Here is a 21,063-nt window from a genome sequence, read left to right as displayed (position 1 = left end):
AGTCTTTCTCTTCTCCCAGCTTCTAGTGCAACAAAAAAAAAAATCTACAATGAATATGATACTTTATCTTAACTTGATGTTGGTTTATGAAAGTGTTTAGAAAGCTCTAGCTTGTGAAATATTGAAAAGTGATACTGTTAAACTGTGTTCTCTCAATGTTTCTTATGAAGAAGTCAAAGAAATGCACATTAGCAAATTAATAATGTGAGTTCTGCTTAGACCATTCCCTAATATAATCAATTGCATTGGAACAACTTAAAGCTCTTCTATCTTCTACCCTTAGTCTTGAGAAAACCAATGTGAAACCTTACAGTGATATGGCGTTAATTTTGTATATTTAAAGAAACAGATGTCTGGAAATGTCATTTCATAAGTAGTTATGTTCATCTTTGTTGCCTGTTGTGGGCACTTTAGTCCATCAAGAAGCCCAGCTCTCAAAGCAAAAATCTTTCTCTTCTAGCTTATGGGTGAATTATTCCTATAGAGGGAACCTTTATTTCCAATTTTGTTTCTAATCTGGGTTAATTTGCAATCTTTTCATTGCATTATCATCATTCCTGGGTTATCCTATGTCCAGGTTCCCAGGATTTAAGAGAAAGCAACCTACACCCAAATGAAATAAAATAATGATCCTAAATAGAATAAAATTTAACTTATTGACTTTTTCTCCATGGACTATGGAGAAACTATAAGGGATTAAGGAGGAACATACACACACACATTTCTGTCAGTGAGGCAAGTGCCTTTCTAATTATCGTTTGTATCGTTTCTTGGGATGGGAGGGAAAGGAACAACAAAAGGCTATTACGGAACAAGGAATATGTCTGCAACAGCTGTGGCCGGTGTATTCCTGTCTGTAGGTTAGTGTGCCCATCCCCGTCACCAGGGCGGGATGGACTGGATGGTTCAGTGGAGGTTGTGTAGGAGGCTTTCCAGACAGATTATTTGTTTGGCGAATAGGATGTGCTTGGTCAGACTAAATTCCTCCCTTGGATAGTGTAAATATCATTTGGTTCTGTTCCATTCGTTAGGCCCTGGAAGCCTTTCATGTTTGACAATCTGGGCTCTTTTGTCATGGGGGTGGGATGGAGCCATGCACCATTGATGTTTGCCTGGGAAGAGTCTCAAACAAGTGGTTAATGTTTTGATTGAGCAATCAAGGCCAGTTCATCATAATCTTCTTATGATATTTGCTCCAAGGTGGCTTTTTTCTAGTAAAAGAGTAAAACATTATCTCAGAGCACAGGTCTGAAAGCTGGGCCTGGGGGAGAGATGTGAGAGCAAGGGCTGAAAATGGTGGGAAAATACCAAATATCCAAAAAGGTATATTTATGAAACCATCAGGACTGGTCATTATGTGGGCTCCTGTTTTTAATGGCATTGCCTTTTCAAGATGCAGGAGTTGCGCCTTTCATAATTCATTGAGATCCTAGAGCATCTCACTTCCATTTTTCCTTACTTTTTTTCTTGCAACTACCTACCCCATTAACTCATTTGGACACTGTATTCTTGTCCTTTATCACTTCTTCCCCTCTCTAAGGCTTATAGATGCATTGATACTTTTATATTTTTCACACACAAATGTACATTCATCTGCCACTACCATAAATGTTAACCTTTGTCTGATCCGTACCTGCTTGATCGGAAGTGCCAGTTGTTCACATTGCAGAGGATTCTTTTCAGTAGCCAGTTCTACTCTCTCCCACCTTGTCATTTGCAGATATTTTATTTGTCTGTAGGAGAAGCAGCAAAGTATGGTGGATAAAGAGCTGACCTAGAAACCTGGGTGTTCATTTTGTATATTTAACTTCTGACACATCCTGGCTGTGTGACCCTGGCCACATCACTTAACCTGTCATTGGTCTAGGCAAATCCCTAAAACAATAATTTTCAAAGACGATGCTTCCTCTGCATAGATAGAGGAAGTTCTCTGTACCAGAAAAAGTACTGGTCACATCCCCACTTAGTTGCAGTAGGGCAATGGTTTTCTCACGCCATCAAGATCATCACTGCTTTTCCCTCACCCTCTTCTCTCTTGCTTCCTTCTCTTCCTTCAGAAATCTGAGTAACAACAAGATCAAGGAGGTGCGGGAAGGTGTCTTTGATGGGGCAGCCAACGTACAGGAACTGATGCTGACAGGAAACCAGCTGGAGCTGGTACATGGACGAATGTTCCGCGGGCTCACCAGCCTCAAGACAATGTGAGTGCCCCCAAACCCAATAGGTTGGAATAGCGATGGGAGGGGGGGGAACCAAGAGAATGAGAAGTCAGGAGAAAATAGGAGGGAGCAGAGGATGATAGGGAGTAAGCATTTGATTCTGGATCGATAAAATGTTGGAGTGTTAATGGTTACAGATTGATCATCCGGTACCATCATGAGAGAAAAGTGAAATCATCTGTAACTCTTACAGAGGAATTAGTGATATGTGCTCCTTTACCTCCTCCTCAGGGGTCTAGAGTTACCCTGAAGGCTTGAGATATCTCTCTTCTACTGCCATCATCTCAACTTCCACTGATTATGCTCCCCCCCCCATTTTTTTTTTACTGAGGCAATTGGGGTTAAGCGACTTGCCCAGGGTCACACAACTGAGCAGTATTGTGTGTCTAAGGCCAGATTTGAACTCAGGTCCTCCTGACTTCAGGGCTGGTGCTCTATCCACTGTACCAATTAGTTGCCCCACTTGTCCCCCCATTTTAGGTGCCAGTTACCAGCACCCCAGTTCCTTTTAACACAACAATTAGCTTTTACAAAAAGATGTTTCCATCAAAGGCATAGTCACAAAAAACATACAAACATTTCCCATACAAAGTACCTCAGAGAGTCCGACTGTTTTCTATACCAACTTGGATTCTGGGATAAAAAGCTCGTAACTTAGCTCAGTTGATGCCACCAATTTTATAATTATGAGGCATTATGCCAGATGGGCCTTGTCTCAGATACTACTGGAGTGATCCCAAAGGCCATTCCTAAATTCTTGGGGCATCAATGCTGTAGTGCCTTCAAAACTCATTCCCACTCCTAGATTCCTGTGTCTTTTTCTGTCAACCTTTCAAAACTCTCAACATTATCCCAGTGTCCCATCAGATCCTGTGAGCTAAGGAGTCTCTCACCAGATAAGGAGAAAGTGGTTAATGTTAATAAACCTTTTTTGAATGTCCCCAGAATCCACCTAAAACCTTCTCCTTCACCAGGTTTAGCCAACCAAGATGGAATGTCTACACGTGCTTCCTAGGCTCCCCAAAGCACTTTCCTTATACCTCATCATGATTTCCCCAGAAATAATCTATCAGTGTCCTCCATGTGAGGAGCCTGCATCAGTTAAAAAATTTGATAGAGTCTGCGCATGGAGCCAGACCTCCATTACAGTGGCTTAGGAGTGGGAATGTTTTAAAATGCCTTTCCTAAAATCTAAGTCCTGTGTGTGCAATGCAGTCCCTTTAAATGTACTTACACACAGATGCATACACGCTCAATAAAGCTCATTCTAGGACCCAGGTCTATGCAATATCAGAGGGGACCTAAGGAGCTAATGCTGACTTTGAGCCCTGCAATGGTAGAGAAAGAAACAAGTCTCCAGTCTACCACTCATCACCAGGTTTCTTCTTGCAGGATGCTTCGGAGCAACCTAATCAGCTGTGTAAACAATGACACCTTTGCTGGACTGAGCTCAGTGAGGCTACTGTCCCTCTATGACAACAGGATTACCACCATCACCCCAGGAGCCTTCACCACACTTGTCTCCCTGTCAACCATGTAAGTTCTGATGTCCTAACTATCTGCTCTGCTTAGTAAAGGCAGCCCTGGGGAGGGATGGAAAACTCCTCTTGGCCACACTTAGATAAAGCCTTCTTTGACTTCCCACTCCACAGATCTCTGTATTACCTTGGCAGCCTGGTGCAATAGAGAGACTACTACATGACAAGATAAAAGTCCTGAATTTTATTAATTTAACTTTTATTATCTTTCATTGTTTTTTTAATTGAGTAAATAGTCAATACTCAATAACTATGAGGATGATGAAATGATAACAGGAAAGTTATAGCCCCATTTTTAGAGAGCTCATAGTCTTATTAGATTTTTATTTTCATTTATTTTCATTAAAATTTTTATTTTTTCAGTCAATGAAAATTTACTTTTGCTCCCTCAGACCCCTACAAAAAACCACTGGTTAAAAAGATGTGGAGTCAGGAAAAACAAATTCTTTCATCAGCCTTTTAAAAAATCTCTGTCTGTGTTTATTACCACCTCTTTGTCAGAAACTAGGTTAGCATATTTCATCATGAATGCTCAATAATCATGATTAGTCATTGAGTTGGTCAGAATCCTTAAGTTCTTGTCAAGGTTGTTTCTGTTTAATAATAATTAGTGTTTATATGTTTTATTTTGTATATAAATGCTTTAATGTTTGCAAAAAAATATGCCTCTATTATCTGATTTGATCATCATAACAGCTCTGAGAAATAGATGCTATTTTATCCCCATTTTACAGGTGAGAAAACTGGGGCTGAGTGGTTAAATAACTTATGCAGACACAACTAATAAATGAGGCAAGTTTTAAACTCAGATCTTCCTTTCAACACCCTTAACCACTCACCTACCTAGCTGTCTCTTTAAAATATTGCATTTATTGAAATTGTTTACAATAATATATAACATTATTGTATAAATTTTTCTCCTGGTTCTGCTCATTTCAGTTTGCCTTAGTCCCCACCAATCTCCACTTTCTCTGAAACAGCCCCCTTCATCTTTCCAACCATACAATAGCATTCTATCACATTTAGTCCTGACCCTGTTGATGACCATTCCTTCAATTTCCAATTCTTTGCTATCCCCAAAAGAGCAGGAGCTCATATCCTAAGGATAAGATTCAATGTTCTTCCTAAAGGGAAAGGATGTTGGTCTAATAAAGAAAATAATCCCTGCCCTTGGGGAGCTCTCAGTGTGACAGTAAATGCATGGCTCTGTCCTCAAGAAAAGGCTATCAGTATGAAAGAGAACAGAATTAGGAACAGGTGGATGAACACTATGAGAGGGAGAGATTTATGAGAAAACTTCCTGACAATAACCAGATGCCAAAAGTGGAGTGGACTACATTAGGCAGGGTAAGAGGTTTTCCTTCACTGAAGGTCTTCAAATGGAAACTGAATGATCATTTGTCAGGAGTGTTTTAGAGTGGATTCCTGCACTGGCACAGTACATGGTACAAAGTAGGTACTACATAAATGTGTGTTGATTGATTGGTATTCACTGAGCTATTTATAGCCTCTGAGGTCCCTGAAATGCTGTGATTTTGTGTGAGCCTATAGTCTAGCTGGGAAAACACAGTTCCTGCCCTTGAGTCTATGTGGAAATATGAGAAATTATATGTGTGTGTACACATATATGTGTATATATAACATATAAGTGTGTATATATACATATATAAGTATATACACGTATATCTGTGTTTTGTATAATAATATGCTAACCTACTTTCTCTAAAAGAGGTGATAATAAACTCACAGACTGAGGGTTTTTTTTAAGCTGATGAAAGAATTTTGTATAATTTGTATAAAACAAGGGTTTTGTATATCTAGGGTGTAGTTGTATATGCATTGTGTATACATACACACACATGTGGTATAATTGTGTGGGGGTGTGGGGGTACCTAAACACAATGTGGACGCCAAGAAGCAAGGCCATGAGCAGGTGCGGTGCTGTATATGCATAAGTATTGGGGAGTAAGAAGAGAAAGACAATTTTAACTTGAGTTAGTAAGTAAAAAGAATAAAAATCAAGTCCGTATTAAGCATTTGCTCTGTGCCAAGCACACAGAAGAAAAGGCAAGGCAAGATTGCAAAGGGATTCATGTGCAGCTTCCCCCTGTCAAAATGTACCAATTCCTTTGACTTACTTTATAATCCATATAGGATTGAGAAGAAAATGCCTTTCAGCAAATCAGGAAGCATGTATTGAGCACCTCTTCTAAAGTGCTTTTCTCATAGTAATCCTGGGAAGCCAGGAAAGAAAGGACTATAATCCCTGTCTGGGTCTCAGTTTTCTCATCTGTAAAATGAGGACATGACTAGATAGTCTTTATGGAGCCTTCTGCCTTTAAATCTATTATCTCCATTTTTAGAGATGAGCAAATAGCTTCAGAGAATGCCCAAAATCACCCTAGTATTTCTGGGAGTCAAGACTTGATCTCAAGACTTTGATATTCTTTTTTACCATATATACCACACAAGCCACTATCTTTCATTACTTCATAGGTTTCTCTTCTGGAGTACATTGAGCCATGTCCCTCCCAGCTCTATATACCATAATCTTATGATTAGATGACATGACCTGTAACCTCCTTTCCAGTCCTAAAACCCCAAGATTCTGAATGTTGGCTGTAATTAAGCCATACCCCCAGACCTGCTCAAAAAACCCATCAATGATTCTGATAGGGGGTCTCTCTATGGCGCTTGTGTTTATTTGTAATGTCAGCAGGCAAAAACATGTCCCTTGTCTATGAAGGAATTTTTTGGTCAAGCAAATTTCTTTCTTCCCTTTCTCATAATAAAGAAACAAACATTTAATTCTCTGTGAGGATTTTTTTTTTTTAGCTGGGTTGGTAGGCTTGGCTACAATCCAGAGTGAGATTTTTACATCAGACTTTCCCACTTATGGAAACAAATTGCAAAGATGTGGATACATAAATGGAACAGTCTTCATTAAACTATTTAAACATCATGTGGCCTCTACTAGACAGTCTAGGAACTGTTTCCTGGAAAAGATTTCACACCTTCAATGTGACCTGGGACACATTTAGATTTTCTGTGCCTCAGTTTCTCAATCTGTTTTATAAAGATGATCAATCATATTTTTCAGTGGCTTTTTTAATCTTTCAAGTAAACTCAAATGAGTTTGGATCTTTGGTCATATGTTGCAGCCTACTGATATCAGCTAAGAGCTCCATTTCTTTCTACGTGGCATTCATTTTCAGTATAGTGACTTCTATCAAAATCTCCCCCAAATGAACCATCCCACAACTATTTTTGTCCTCTTTCCAATCAACCCCACACCTCAGGAGGCACAGAGATAATACCGTAAATGAACTTAGCATTCTTCTCTCATCTCCCAGTCACCATCATTATGGGCCTGGGGTTAGTGAGTCTCAACAACACACTTGATAACATTATTGGAGCCTGAGGGAAGGAGGAATAATGTCACAGAGGGCCTACCCTGATGGGAACTGCAGAATTGGACCAAATATTATTAAAGCTGGAGATCAGCTAAGCAATACCCTCATTTTACAAATGAGAAAACCAAAGCAAGAGAGGAAAGTGGTTTACTGAAATCACACAGTTGATTAGTAATAAAATTGGGAACAAGCTTCCTGACTTCCAGTCAGGACTTCTTCCCAATACACTGGAGCACCATACATCAGAGAGAAAGGAGTTGAGGCTAAAATAGTAAGATTCTCAGTGAGAATAAACAACTCTGTGCAGATGTTTGAAGAAAGAAGCATCCACCTGACATAACGGGGACTTCAGGGAGGCAGACAGCCTGAGGCCTGAGCCAACACCATAGAATAAGCACCTAACTGTTTTTTGACTTAAATAAAATTCAGATGGACAGAGAGAGCAAATTAACTGACACCACCATGGGGATCGTATCGGGCTTCAGTTTGTTTAATATTTATAAAGAATATATATTTATGTATTTAACCTATATTGGAATACTTGCTGCCTAGGAGAGGGAGGAGGTTTGGAGGGATGGAGAAAGATGTGGACACAAAGGTTTTGCAAGGTGAAATGTTGAAATCTATCTTTGCATAATTTTGAAAAAAAAAGCAATTATTTTAAATATATATATATATATATGTACACAAAGTACAGAAATATCTTTTCCTCTCACATGCCTGTTTAGAATTGTAGAATGTTGGGACTAGAAACTTGGCTATCTTATTGAAACCCCTGTTCCTTGTCTTGACAGACTGGAAAATCAAGGCAGACAGAAATGAAGTCAGGAGCTGGGCTAGGACTAGCATCCCAGGTCTCCTCATTTTTAGGCTAGTGCTCTCTCTCTAGTCTTATTTGTTCAGTCATTACATTTTCAGTATACCCAGCACTCTGTGACCCCATTTGGAATTTTCTTGTCAAAGACACTAGAGTGATTGGCCATTTATAAATAAGGAATTTGACATCAGCAAGATTAAGTGACTTGCCTAGGGTCACAGAGCTGGTAAGTGTCTGAGGCTGGAGTTGAACTCATCACAAATGAATCTTTCTGGCTCTAAACCTGGCACTCTGTTTCACCACCTGGAAGCTCTCTCCACTATACCACATAGCAGAGCATTATAGAGTCACAGATGAAGAAGTAGAAGGGACCTCAGAGACCACCTAGAGTATTTCTCCCTCATTACCCCACTTCATTTTATAGATGAAGAGACCCATTTGGTTAGGTGACTTCCCCAGTAAATGCCCATTTATAAATCACTTTAATGTTTGCAATGAGCTTTATAAGTACTACCTTATTATATTCTCACAGCAGTCCTAGGAAATAGGAACTATTATTATCTGCATTTTACAAATGAAGAAACTGAGTCATCCAAAGGTGAGATGACTTGCTGGAGTCATACAGCTAATAAGTATCTTGAGGCAGGATTTAAACATCTTCCTGGCTTCAGATCTTAGCTTTCTAGTTACTGACACCTAGCTGCCCAAGTCCATATAGATAATGTAAGAGGCAAAGTACAGAGACTGTAATTTCAGTATTGGCAACTCTTTTACTAATTTGCTAATTCACTATTAACCATTTACTAATAACAACTCTCATTTCTTTAGCATTTTAGATTTAATAAATTATTCTTACCCATAAACACCCCACATAGGTAGGTTGCCAGATGTATTAACATTCTGATTTTACAGATAAGATATATGAAGTTTACTAAGGTTAAACAATTTATCCAAGAGCATGGCTACTCAATTTCTGGGGTCAGAATTTGAAGCTAGTCCTTTGGATGTCAAAGCCATAGCTTTCTCTAACACCTTACTGCCTCAGACACAATCTCATGTTTTGTTTGCTTTCAGCGAAGAATTTGCCACTGCCTATATCCAGTGGGTAGATGAGGCTCATAAAAGGAGGTCCTTATTGACTTCTTTCCTTATTCCTTCACTCTCCAGTCCATCATTTCCTATCATTGACAAGAGTAAGGGAAAACTTGGGTCATTTCTTTGTTGCTCTAAGAGAGAGAGAAAGATTGGTGAATTCAGAAACCAGCATGTTTGGATAATAAAGTTTTCAATCATTACTGAATATCCACCTCTTGAAGGCAGGGATTGTTTGGGGGTTTTTCCCCTTTATATTCTCAGAAGTGTCTACCACCTAGTAGGTCCCTGAATTTAATTGCTTAGGCAAGGAAGGGAATTATACATTTTACTCTTTCCTTTCATCAGACCCCCTGGACCAGACTCTATGAATTGCTCAATCTGAAATTCAAAAAACAGAAGTACTTTCTCCTTTTTGAGCCTCAGAGGGTTGAGTGATTAGTAGGAAACACTTGGGAAATGTCATAGATATCAGGAAATGAATGGTATCCCCAAACTGCTTCAAGGGATTATTATCTAGGTCTAAAGTCCAAAGGAGGTCTATGAAGACACTTGATTTGAAATTCAGCTACATTTGTTTCCCCCATGGAGGGTCAAGCATGTGGTGTGGACCTCTCCTTTCTTTTCCTTTCCAGAAATCTGCTTTCCAACCCCTTCAATTGCAACTGCCATCTGGCATGGCTAGGGAAGTGGTTGAGGAAGAGAAGAATTGTCAGTGGGAATCCTCGGTGCCAGAAGCCATTCTTCCTCAAGGAGATCCCCATCCAGGACGTGGCCATCCAAGACTTTACCTGTGATGGTGAGAAAGCAAAGAAATATGGGAAGGGAGGAAAGAGGAGGGTGATGGAGAACTCCCAGTGGTCCAGAGCCCTCCCCAAGAGGGGAAGCACAGAAGCACTAGTTGGACCCCTAGGCAGTGCACTCAAGATCATTACAAGCTAGAAAACACCTGTCAAAAGACATTTTCCTACGGAAAAGTTACTTAAGCCTCCCTCTCTGTAAATGGCAAATAAGTCTTTATCCACATAGTTTATGTGAATATATACATGATTAAACAAGTGTATGAATTCAAAGAAAATGTTTCTGGAAGAAGGAATGTCTGTAGTATTACTTTTCAGGAACAGAAAGTGAGCAGGAGAGGAGACCTTAATGTATTTTGAGACCTTAGGTCTAAGCTTTCTATTCAGTATCTTACAAGAATAACTAACCAAATTATTGGTTAGGAATTTTTCCTTCCTAGAAGAAAATCATTTTCTTTTCTTTCTTCAAAGAAGGCATTAAGCCTTTTTCCTTAGACCTCTGCTTTCCCCCAGGCTGTGCCTTATGTTATTTCCATTAAGAGTGTCTCTCCACTATTCACCCAGCTTCACAATCTCCAACACCTTCTTAATTCTGCATCTCCTACAGTCAATCATTTGCCAAGTCCTGTTGTGAAAGAAGGAGGCGAGACCATACTCTTTCATCACCTCTCATGTGAACTATTGTCATGGTCCCCTAATTGGTTGTCCCTATTCCAGTCTCTCCCCTCTCTTAACTATTTTCCACATAAATGCTAAAATAATTTTTCTAAGGCAACCCATGTCACTCCCCTTCTCCAAAATCTCATCATCTCCCTATTGGCTCATTCTGGAACTTAACACCTTTTATAATCTGACTCCAACCTGTCTTTCAGCTTTAGTGCATATTTCTTTCCTCCTATGTTCCAAGCAAACTGGATAAATTAGCTAATCCTAGAACTGGATATTCTTATAACTTATCAGAGGAATTTCTTACCTTTTTACATTAATTCACGATGTCCCAAGCCTGGAATGCACTCCCTCTTTTCTTCTGCCTTCCAGAGCCATCTTCTTTCAAGTTTGGCTCAGGAGCCATCCCTCTTTAAAATTCTCCTCGAAATCCCTCAAGTGCTAATGTACTTTCTCTCCTCAAGTGAACTTTTATTTCCTTATTTAGATAAATATTTAGATAAATTTTTTAGATAAATATTTTCTCTCTACCATCCTTCCTAACCCAGTACAATGTAATATTCCTGAAAAGGGTTTCATTTTTGTCTTTGTATACTCAGATTCAGCACAGTACCTTAAATTCATTAGGATTTTAATGAATGAATGTCTAACTGAAAGAAAGAGCAAAGTGAAGCCTCAAATTCTAGATTCATCAAATATCAGAACTGGAAATGATTTTAGAGGTCAACCTATGAGTTCCCTCTCTAACAACCCTAACACATGCTCTTTCAGCTGATATTTGAATATTTTCAATAACAGAGAACTATTATTTCATGAGATATACTGTACCATATTTGAATTCCCCTAATTGATTTTTTAAAAATCTTTCCTTATATTGAACTCAAGTCTGCCCTCTAGAGCTGTAATCTAATCATTCCTCTTATGACAGCCTTCACATACTTCAAATGATAACACTTCAAATACTATTATGTCCTTCTTAAATCTTTTCTTTTTCCAGGCTAAATATTTCTTCAGCTGCTCCTCATATGAAAAAATTTTGAGGCTCCCTCAACATTGTCTCATTCCCTATGCCTCAGTTTATAAAAATCCATTTTAAAATGTCTTGTTCAGAATTGAATACAGTATTTGAGATAAAACCTGCTATGGGTTACTTATTGATTTGCTTAGTTTTCATTCTATCAATATAGTCTAAAATATTATCCCCAATGAGTATAGGCAGAACCAGGAAGGTATTAGGGGAAGAATCAGATCCCCAAGTTTTTAGCTTAAACCATTAAGGTTCTTGACATGGATCTCATCTGCTCCTAGTGGTTGAATAGAGTCTCCAAGGATTGTACAGTATAAAAAGTTATTATTTACTTTTAAACAGGAAAAAGGCTGCCATCTATCAGTCCAGCTCAGAAGACAGTATTGGAAAGAGTATTGGATTTTGAAATCAGAGAGCCTAAGTTTGAGTCCCAGCTCTTCTGGGACTTAAGTTTAATCACTTCTGAGCTTCAGTTTATTCATTGGAAAGTGAGGAGATTGGAAAAAGATCCCTTCTATTTCTAAATCTTGGATCTTATCATAACCAGAGGATGCAAGTTCATCTTGAGAACTCTGATGTCAGAGGGGTCAAGTGTTCTTTCCTTTGACCTCTGCCAACATCTCTGTGACTAGGATCCCATGATTTTCTTTTCTTGTGTTCTGAACAATAGTTTATCTGAAATAGAACTGAAATCCACATTCATATTTAAAAAATAATACCTCCTACTAGTCATTTACAGTGGATTGCTCTGAGATGCTTAAACATTTTTAAATCCTTAATGAGATATCAGTGATCTGACAAGTTCTGTTAATGTCCCAAGACTATGAACAGCTGATAGAAAAAGGTCTTTATAGGTTAGACTTCTCAGTGTAGAGGAATGTCCATTTGAAGAAATCTGGACCTACAGGATTTTAGGGGTTTGGGGGGAGAAGAATTCTTGTTTTTTGGGGGTTTTGTTTTGTTTTATTTTTTACTTTAAAGGATAAAATAGGAAAGAGAGGAAGCGGAAGGCTAGAACAAGATGGGGTTGTTTTGTCCCCTGCACTCAGTGTATATTATATTCACAGAAGCCTGAAGATTAGCTATGTTCAGAGGTAGCACACCTTGGCCCATTTTTATTTACTGAAGAGAGATTTGCCTTGGGGTAAGAGGGAGAGGGAGGGTCTCATTTCTGGAAGCTGATCACTTCCTGCCTCCTCAGTTTCTCCCCAGTTGTTAGGTCTCCTCACATTTTCTCCTCTTGGTCTTCAATCTAGGTAATGATGAGAGCAGCTGCCAGGTGGCCCCCCGCTGTCCAGAGCAGTGTACCTGTATGGAGACAGTGGTACGTTGCAGCAACAAAGGGCTTCGGGTCCTGCCCAAAGGCATCCCCAAGGATGTGACCGAGCTGTGAGTATCCCCTCTGACGTCTCCTCCCATCTCCTTTCCAGCTTGCCTTCTTTGAAGCATTCCCTGTTGTGGAAGCAGACATCTAGTTGCCAAGAATTCCATACTGTGTACCTCACCCAGTTTAATAGTGCTTTCTGTCCCAGGCAGGAGGGTTCTCTCTTTCCAATCCTGAAATCTAGAAATACCAAGGGTGGATATGAGGATCCCAGGGTGTTTCTATTCTTTTTCATCCACCAAATGACTCAATTGCTATCCCTTCTGATAGCAGCGGCATCTCAACCCAATTTAGTTCAAAAAGCAAGAAATGCATACCCACTCTGTGCAAGATATTGTACTGCATGTACTCCAAAACACTTCCAGTCAAATGGATGGATGTATCATGTGCCTTAGTCTGAGGGGAGAAACATAGCGCTCAAAAGTTCTCAGTCATATAAAGGAGATATTGTCTCTGCCCTTGGTGAGCTTTCAGGCCTGGGGATTTATAATCTATATTCCAGGGTTCCTATCTAATAGAGGAAGACATAAGAGTAATAATAAGAAAAATAGCTAAGACAGACACACACTCATACATACATACACACATTTATATATAGCACTTTTAAGATTCTCAAAGTTCTTCACATATATTATTTGATTCCTATAATAGCCCAGTAAGGTAGGTGTTATTATATAGAAAATAAAGTAATATTATTATATTATATATAATAAATATATATACATATTTACAGATGAGAAAACTGAGGTTGAGAGAAGCTAAATGATTTAACTAGGGTCACACAGCTAGTAACTATCTGAGAAAGGATTCAAAGCTCAGTCTTTCTAATTCCAGGACCATTACACTATCTACTGTACAAGCTGCCCCCTGGATATAGCCTCTGTTCCTAGTGATCTTGCCTTGTAATGGGGCTGCTAACACCACACAGGTGTGCCATATTTGAAATCAAAGGAGCTGAGCTTGAGTTCTGACTCTGTCATCTATTAGCTGTATCACTCCAGACAAGTCATTTCTATGCTATAGGATGGCTAAATGGTACAGTGGACAGAGCTCTGAGCCTGAAGTCAAGAAGATTCCTGTTCCTGAGTTCAAATCCATTAACAGCTATGTGACCCTGGACAAATGACTATCTCGGTTTCTTCATCTATAAAATGAAAAGTAAATGACAAACCAGTATCCTTGCCAAGAAAACCCCAAATGGGGTTATGAAGAGATGGACATGACTGAAAAAAATTTCTGAAAAACAGTGCTTTCGTTTTCTACTCAGCAACCTAATTCTCTTATCTGAGAATATTTACTAAGTGGTCCAACAAATACCAAGAAATGTACAAAGTCAGCAAATGAGAGCTTATTTGACCTTCATCCACCCTGGCAAAGGTCTTCCTTGTGGCCATGGAAATGGGCCTTGTCTCCTACTTTAACACATGCCCCTCTGTTTGTTCTGTGGCTCATGGAGCCTCCCAGGACTTGGTGTAGCAGCTACCACCCTATTGGAAAGGAAGGCAACCCTTCCAAGGAATTTCAAATTGCCTAGCAGCCCTGGGCTTGGGCTGGTGCCATTCACTCAGAGGCGCTCAGCTGCATGCATGAATGAAGGAAGGAAGGAATGAATAGGGAGCTGTACACCCTATACTTTGGACAGGCTAGGACAGTGTTCACAATGAGCATTTGGAAAGGAGCTGTGGAAAATGTCTTACCCAAGCACACATCTCCCAGGCTAATTGTCCCACAGGGTGACACATTTCAAAAGGAACAAAATGCCATAAAAACAAACGGATAGATTCTTTCCCCTCAAGCTCATTCAGCAAAGATTGAAATAACAAAGATAATTGGATTTAATTGTAAAGTAAATCTGCATGAGCTGGGAGGTGAGCCTTTTTCCTCTTTTTGAAACTCTTGAGCCTTCCCTAGGTTTGTCATTATTTCCATGTTTCTTCAAGGAAAGAGACATTCATTCATATCCAGAGAGAATGTTTTACCAGCATCCGTTGGGTGGTAAAGATGGGGCATCAGGGAATGGGTGTGGTAAAGTGTGTGTGTCTGTGTGTATGTGTGTGTAAGGAAGGATAAGAAGGGTAGGAAGAATGGAAGGAGACTAGCAAGGGGAGTAGATGCCTGTGAAAGAGAAAACAGGTCTGAACGAGCTACATCAGGGTCATCTACACGATTTCAGACCAATGATTCCTGACTCAGATTCTCTAGTTTTTTACTCCCAGTTCTCTCCAGTTATCTTAGAGACTGTTGCCAAACACCCAAACAAAATTAATTTTAATTCACTTTAATTTCAAAAACAAATCTATTTAACATTTTTCTGGAGGGTGCCAAAGGAGGAACAGGAAACATCACAGAATCTAACTACCCTCAGTTGGATATTCAAATTCCAAACAGGTTCCATTTTATCTGGAAGCAGTATTCACTAAATGCCAATTTGGTATCCCTCTTTTCCTTAACTATATATGTCTCTTCTTTATATATTTCTGCTATAGAAATCAAGTTTAGTCAAGACTTTTTTGAGTACTGTATGCCAGGCATATAGGCAATAAAGGGGATAAAGATGACATTTTTTAAAGTGCCAGATCTGGAATTAGGAATACTCCCCTTTGTGAGTTCAAATTCAACCTCAGATACTGTGTGACCCTAGGTTTCACCTAACTCTGTTGACCTCAGATATAAAATGAGGTGGAGAAGGAAAAGACAAACTGGCAGTATCTTTACCAAGAAAATCCCAAATGGCATCATGAAAAATAGGACACAACTGAAAAATGAACAACAAAGATCAACCCTTCCTCTTGAAAAGATTGTAGTCTGAATGAAAAAAATAAAACTGATATACATGAATGCTCAATCTGTAGTTCAAATCCTGGCTCTGATGGTTATTATCTACGTGGCTCTAAGCAAGTCATTTAGCTTTCCCAGCTCTGTTACTAACAGTCTTTCTAACCTTGAACAAATTATTTTGCCCCTCCAGGCTCCAGTTTCCTCATATTAAAAATGAAGAGGTTGGACGAGGTGTTCTCCGAGGTTCCTTACAACTCTAAACTTTTGAGGTTTTGGTCCTAATCTGCAATGGAAAATTTACAAACAGCATTATAGTATCTAACCTAGTGGGGTACAAGACCATTAAGTGCTGTACAAGTTCAAAGAGCAGAGAGACTTTAAGTGGCTATAAATGACTGCAACTCTCTAAGTCTGAATTGTCTCATCTGGAAAATAAAGAAGTTGGATTACATGATCTCTAAGGTCCTCCAACTCTGACATGATGTTATTGTATGATCCTAGGAGGAAAATTCTCGTTAATGCAAAAAAGTCTAAGAGATGTGTAAGAGAAAACATATCAGAAAGATTTCATGGAAGGAGAACCTGAGATACATAGGCCTTGAATAGACAGAGAGGAGGCAATTTTCCAAACAGAACAACAAATGTGATAACTTAGGTTACAGACTCAAATACTTATTAGTTGTATGACTCTAAGCAAGTCACTTAACCTTGTTTGCCTCAGTTTCCTCATCTGTACAATGAGCTGGAGAAGGAAAGGGCAAGCCATTCTAGTAAATTTGCTATGACCCAAACGAGGTCACAAAGAGTAAGACACATTTAACCTCTTAGCAAAGGAAGATTTGTTTTAAAAATTAAGAACATAAATGTTGAGCTGAAAAGGGCCTTAAGAAGTCACTTAGTCTCAATTTTTTCATTTTGCATTTGAGGAAACTGAGGTAGAGAGACTCTTTACTCAAGAGTACAAAGGTTGGCGTGGAAAAGCCAGTATTTGAACCTGAAGGCAGCAATAACAAAGTCACTATTCCTTCTACACTAAGGTGCTGGATTGGATCCAGATTAAGTAAGTGGATAAGAAAAATTCCAGAGCTGAGAATAATCACAGAGACTATCAAATCCAATACCCTCCATTTTCCTGATGAAGAAACTGAAATCCACAGAAGGGAAACAGCTTGTCCTTGTTGCTCTAGGGCCAGGACTAGAACTCAAGTCCTATGGCTCTTGGCCTAATGTTACTCTTCTTGGTTCCTCAGCTTCCTTTAAATGAATGAATGAAAGTTTTAGTAGGGAATGGTTTAGATCATTGATCTAGATCTCAACAGACCCCAGAGTCAGTGTCTTTTTACAAATGAGGAAACAGGTCCTGGAAGGACCAGGAAACTTGTTCAAACTCACAGACATTTGAACCTCAGTCCTTTGCCCAACAATGCCATTTCCATTGTACTATTCTGCCTTCCTGATTTGTCTAGGATTTCCCCCCATTTTTTTAGCAATCTAACTTGAAAACTGATTGAGCTGAGACTATCCAGCATGAGAAAGCAGTATATACATCCAGATGCCTCCTGGTCTATGGTCCCTTCATCCCAGTTCATACATCTGCCCATGGCTTTGGGGAGAACTCCATTTGGGCCTAATGAATGAGAATTCTCTCTCCCCCATTGATGATATGAATCAGTAGTGACTTCTTTAGGTCCCTAGCAAGGGCTGAGGGGAATAGAAGAATGGCATGTAACTTATCCATTTAGTTTCTGGGAACAGATCCCTGCCTTGTATGTAATGACTAGAAATGACTGCCAAGGGTAGGCATTAGTGATTCTAGATAATCAATCAAGCAACAACAAGTATTTATTGAACACTTACACTATGTGGCATTGTGCTAGGTTATTGTCAGAAATGCCCAGAAGTATTCGATGGAATGTTGATTCTATTCGCCAAACATTTATTAAGCTCCTACCATGTGCAAGGGGCTGGATGTCCTTGTACCAAAAAAAAAAAAATCCTTTTCCTCAGCAATCTTACATTTTACTGGGGCAGGAAAGAATACAATATGTACACAAGTAAGTACCTAGAAATAAAAACAATTTCAAAAAGGGAGAGAAAATAAATGGGGGGAATTAGGAAAGGCTTCATATAGCAGATGTGGTACCTGACTTCTACTTTGAAGGAAGCCAGGGATTCTACAAGGCAGAGATGAGGAGAAAGTATATTTCAAGCACAGGAGACATCTGTGCAAAGTCACAGAGGCTGGAGATCCCATGTCCCACTCAGGGAAAAGCTACTAGACCAGCTTGAATGAAATGGAATGCATGAAGTAAATATAAAGATTGGAAAAGCAGACAGGAGACAGATTGTGAAAGGTTTAAGTGCTAGGGCCCCAAATTGCTAGTTGGGAAGCCAGACTATTTGCACATAAAAAGATACCTATAACATAAGACATGAAGTGAGTGAGATAAACAATATATGCTATATATCGTGGGAATAAAGATGAATGGAAATTCCAGCCATCTTAGCTCCCTTAGAAGGCAATGGAAAGAATATATACTCTTTGCCCTACTCCAATCAACTCACCTAGATATTCTGCCTAGTGACTTGACACCCTGGGGACTTTCCCAGCTTCTTTAATGGGATTTGGAACATCCCAGCTTAAGTGAGTTTTTATATTTGGGACTTTTAAAATCTACAACTGGACATGCACTAGGGCCTTTATCTACACTTAAACAGGAAGAAAACAAACCCAAGATGTGACTCCTTGGTTGAGTTCTCATCGTTCTGGGACACAGTTTATTGCTTACTCTTTGGTTGAGCTATTACTGCCCTGAAAGACTTGACTTGTTAAACAGAAAAAAATCCTTCATCTCTACAAGCCATGAAACCCAGGAACTCAAGAGAGCATGGACATAAGGGGATGACAAGTTTTGAATCATTAGTTTTCCTTTTGTGAAGGCTAATTAGCCAGGACTGTACAAGTAGAATACAATGATTATTAATGTTGAAATCTGGGATGAGCACATTGGTTTTTGGACATTGCATATGTATTTAGAAGACCAAAGGCACACTTGTGGATCAGTAGAGAAACACAATGAATGACTCTTTCATCAGACATTTCCCAGAGAAGACAAATTATTAATAGCTGTCCCATGGAAGAATCTTTGGAGACTTGCAGGATGGTAATAATAATAGCTACACTTATATAGCTCTTTAAGATTTGCAAAACACTACACATATGATACCCCATTTGATCCTCAACAACCCTTTCAAAGTAGGTGCTATTATTATCTTTATTTTATAGATAAGGAAACTGAGGCTATGTGACTTGCTCATGATGACAGAACTTGTAGTTGTCTGAGACAGAATTCAAATTCATGTCTTCTTGAGTCCAAGTCCAGTATTCTAGCCACAGAGAGGAAGGAGTAGAGATTAGCTACCTGGAGCATCCCCTGCAGAAATTGTGGGTAGCTACTGGGGAGTGTACTGATATTTTTCTACCTAGAATCACAAAGTCTTACAGGGGTCCTTAAACTTTTTAAATAGGGGGCCATTTCACTGTCCCTCAGACTGTTGGAGGGCCAGACTATAGTAAAAACAAAAACTTTGTTTTGTGGGCCTTTAAATAAAGAAATTTCATAGCCCTGGGTGAGGGGGATAAACGTCCTCAGCTGCTGCATCTGGCCCGCCAGCCGTAGTTTGAGGACCCCTGTTTTAGAATCTCCGAATCAAAAGGGACTTTAGAGTGATATTGTCAATTTGAATCTTAACAGATTCTTGACAAGTGGCCATCCAGCCTCTAATCAAAGAAAGACCTCCAGTGACGAAAACCCTACACCTAATTCATGGCAAAAACAGCTCTGATTTAGGAATTGTTCTTTATGTCAGGAAAAAAAAGTCAAGCTCTCTGTTCTTAATTTTGCCCCTAAGACAAAGAAGAACAAACCTAATCTTTCCTCTTCATCAGAACATCAAGATATTTGAAAACAGTGATCACAGCCCTTCTTAGTGTTCTCCTCTCTAGAGAAAACAACTCTAGAGTTTTCTTCCAAGACTCAAATAATTTGTTCTACAATCTTCTCATCATCCTAGTCATCTTCCTCTGGACTTTCTCCATGTTATCAATATTCTGTCTGAAAGGTAGTATCCAAAACCAGACAATATTCTAGGTTAAATCTGAACTGAGTGGAGATCAATAACCAGTTGGTCAGTCAACAAACATTTATTATGTGCTTACTGGGTGATTAGTATTATGCTAGCACTGGGGATATAAAAAAAGGCAAAATCATAGTCTCTGCCTTCCAGAAACTTACATTCTAAAAAAGGATACAATATGCAAATGTCTACATACATTCAAGAGATAGGTATCAATATATAGAGAGAGATATTAGTTATGTACATAAATAGATATCAATACATATATAGATATCTATACACATAAACAAATGTCAAAACATATATAGATAACTATACAGAGAGGCAGATAGATATTATTAGTACTTATACAGATTATATTAGTTATATACCTAGACATACAGATATTAATACATATAGAGATAGCTATACACATAAGTGGAAAGACCGACAGACAGATAGATGGATGAATATATGTGTATAGGGTGCAAATTGAAGGTAATCTCAAGGGGAAGGGAAAGTAGTAGTAGCAAAGAGGTATCAGGGAATGCCCGAAGAAGGTAACATTGGAATTGAATCTTGATAGAGGCCAGAGAAGCTACAATAGCTTCTATGATCTTTATTCTACACATAAAATGTCTAGAGATATAAATATCATCAACAGAGTTGCATTAAGTGTTAACTCTGTGCTAAATACTATGCTAACCATTGAGGATACAAAGTACAAAACAAAAATAAAAATGGTTCCTGTGCTCAAGGAGTTTATATTCTACTGAGAAAACATGTACACAAATAAATATAAACAACACATACAAAGTAGATCAAGGAATGAGGGAGGGGGGGCCATAGTCAGTCCATCCATGGGTGCAGCCTGTCCCCCAGAAAGTCCAGCCAGCCCTCAATTTTATAAGGTTGTAGGCGACTAAGGTGGGTGCCAGAAGAAAAATTCCATGGAAATGTGATCCTAGTATGGGAGGAGGGGAAGGGAAAGATGGGTTTAGGAGTTGTGCTGCTTAGGTAGCATATGCCACGAAAGGACTCCTGTTGAAAGGAAGTATGTTCTTCCCCTCCTCATCTTGGCACACAAGGTCAAAGTCCCATTTGTCCAATGTCAGTAACAGCTCTGTCAATAAGGGTAGTCTAAGATTGAATTAGCTTTTTTGGCTGTTCTGTCACACTTTGGGCTTGTATTGGAGCTAGCACGCCAAAGCTT

At 39.1% G+C, this 21,063-nt stretch overlaps 1 protein-coding gene across 3 annotated transcripts in view; it reads left to right on the top strand.

The window, feature by feature from the left end:
- SLIT3 (slit guidance ligand 3) overlaps window positions 1-21,063 on the top strand; it is a 778,163-nt gene that overhangs the window by 674,557 nt on the left and 82,543 nt on the right. For all 3 annotated transcript variants that reach the window (XM_051978878.1, XM_051978877.1, XM_051978879.1), the window contains 4 exons: window positions 2,058-2,201; window positions 3,612-3,755; window positions 9,715-9,878; window positions 12,829-12,961. In XM_051978878.1, the coding sequence (XP_051834838.1) occupies window positions 2,058-2,201; window positions 3,612-3,755; window positions 9,715-9,878; window positions 12,829-12,961 (585 nt within the window). The remainder of the gene's footprint in view (window positions 1-2,057; window positions 2,202-3,611; window positions 3,756-9,714; window positions 9,879-12,828; window positions 12,962-21,063) is intronic.

This window comes from Antechinus flavipes, chromosome 2 (genome assembly GCF_016432865.1).
Source record: "Antechinus flavipes isolate AdamAnt ecotype Samford, QLD, Australia chromosome 2, AdamAnt_v2, whole genome shotgun sequence".
In the NCBI taxonomy this organism is placed as follows: domain Eukaryota; kingdom Metazoa; phylum Chordata; class Mammalia; order Dasyuromorphia; family Dasyuridae; genus Antechinus; species Antechinus flavipes.
Note: the sequence above shows the minus strand (reverse complement) of the source record. Positions and strands in the feature narration are given on the sequence as shown.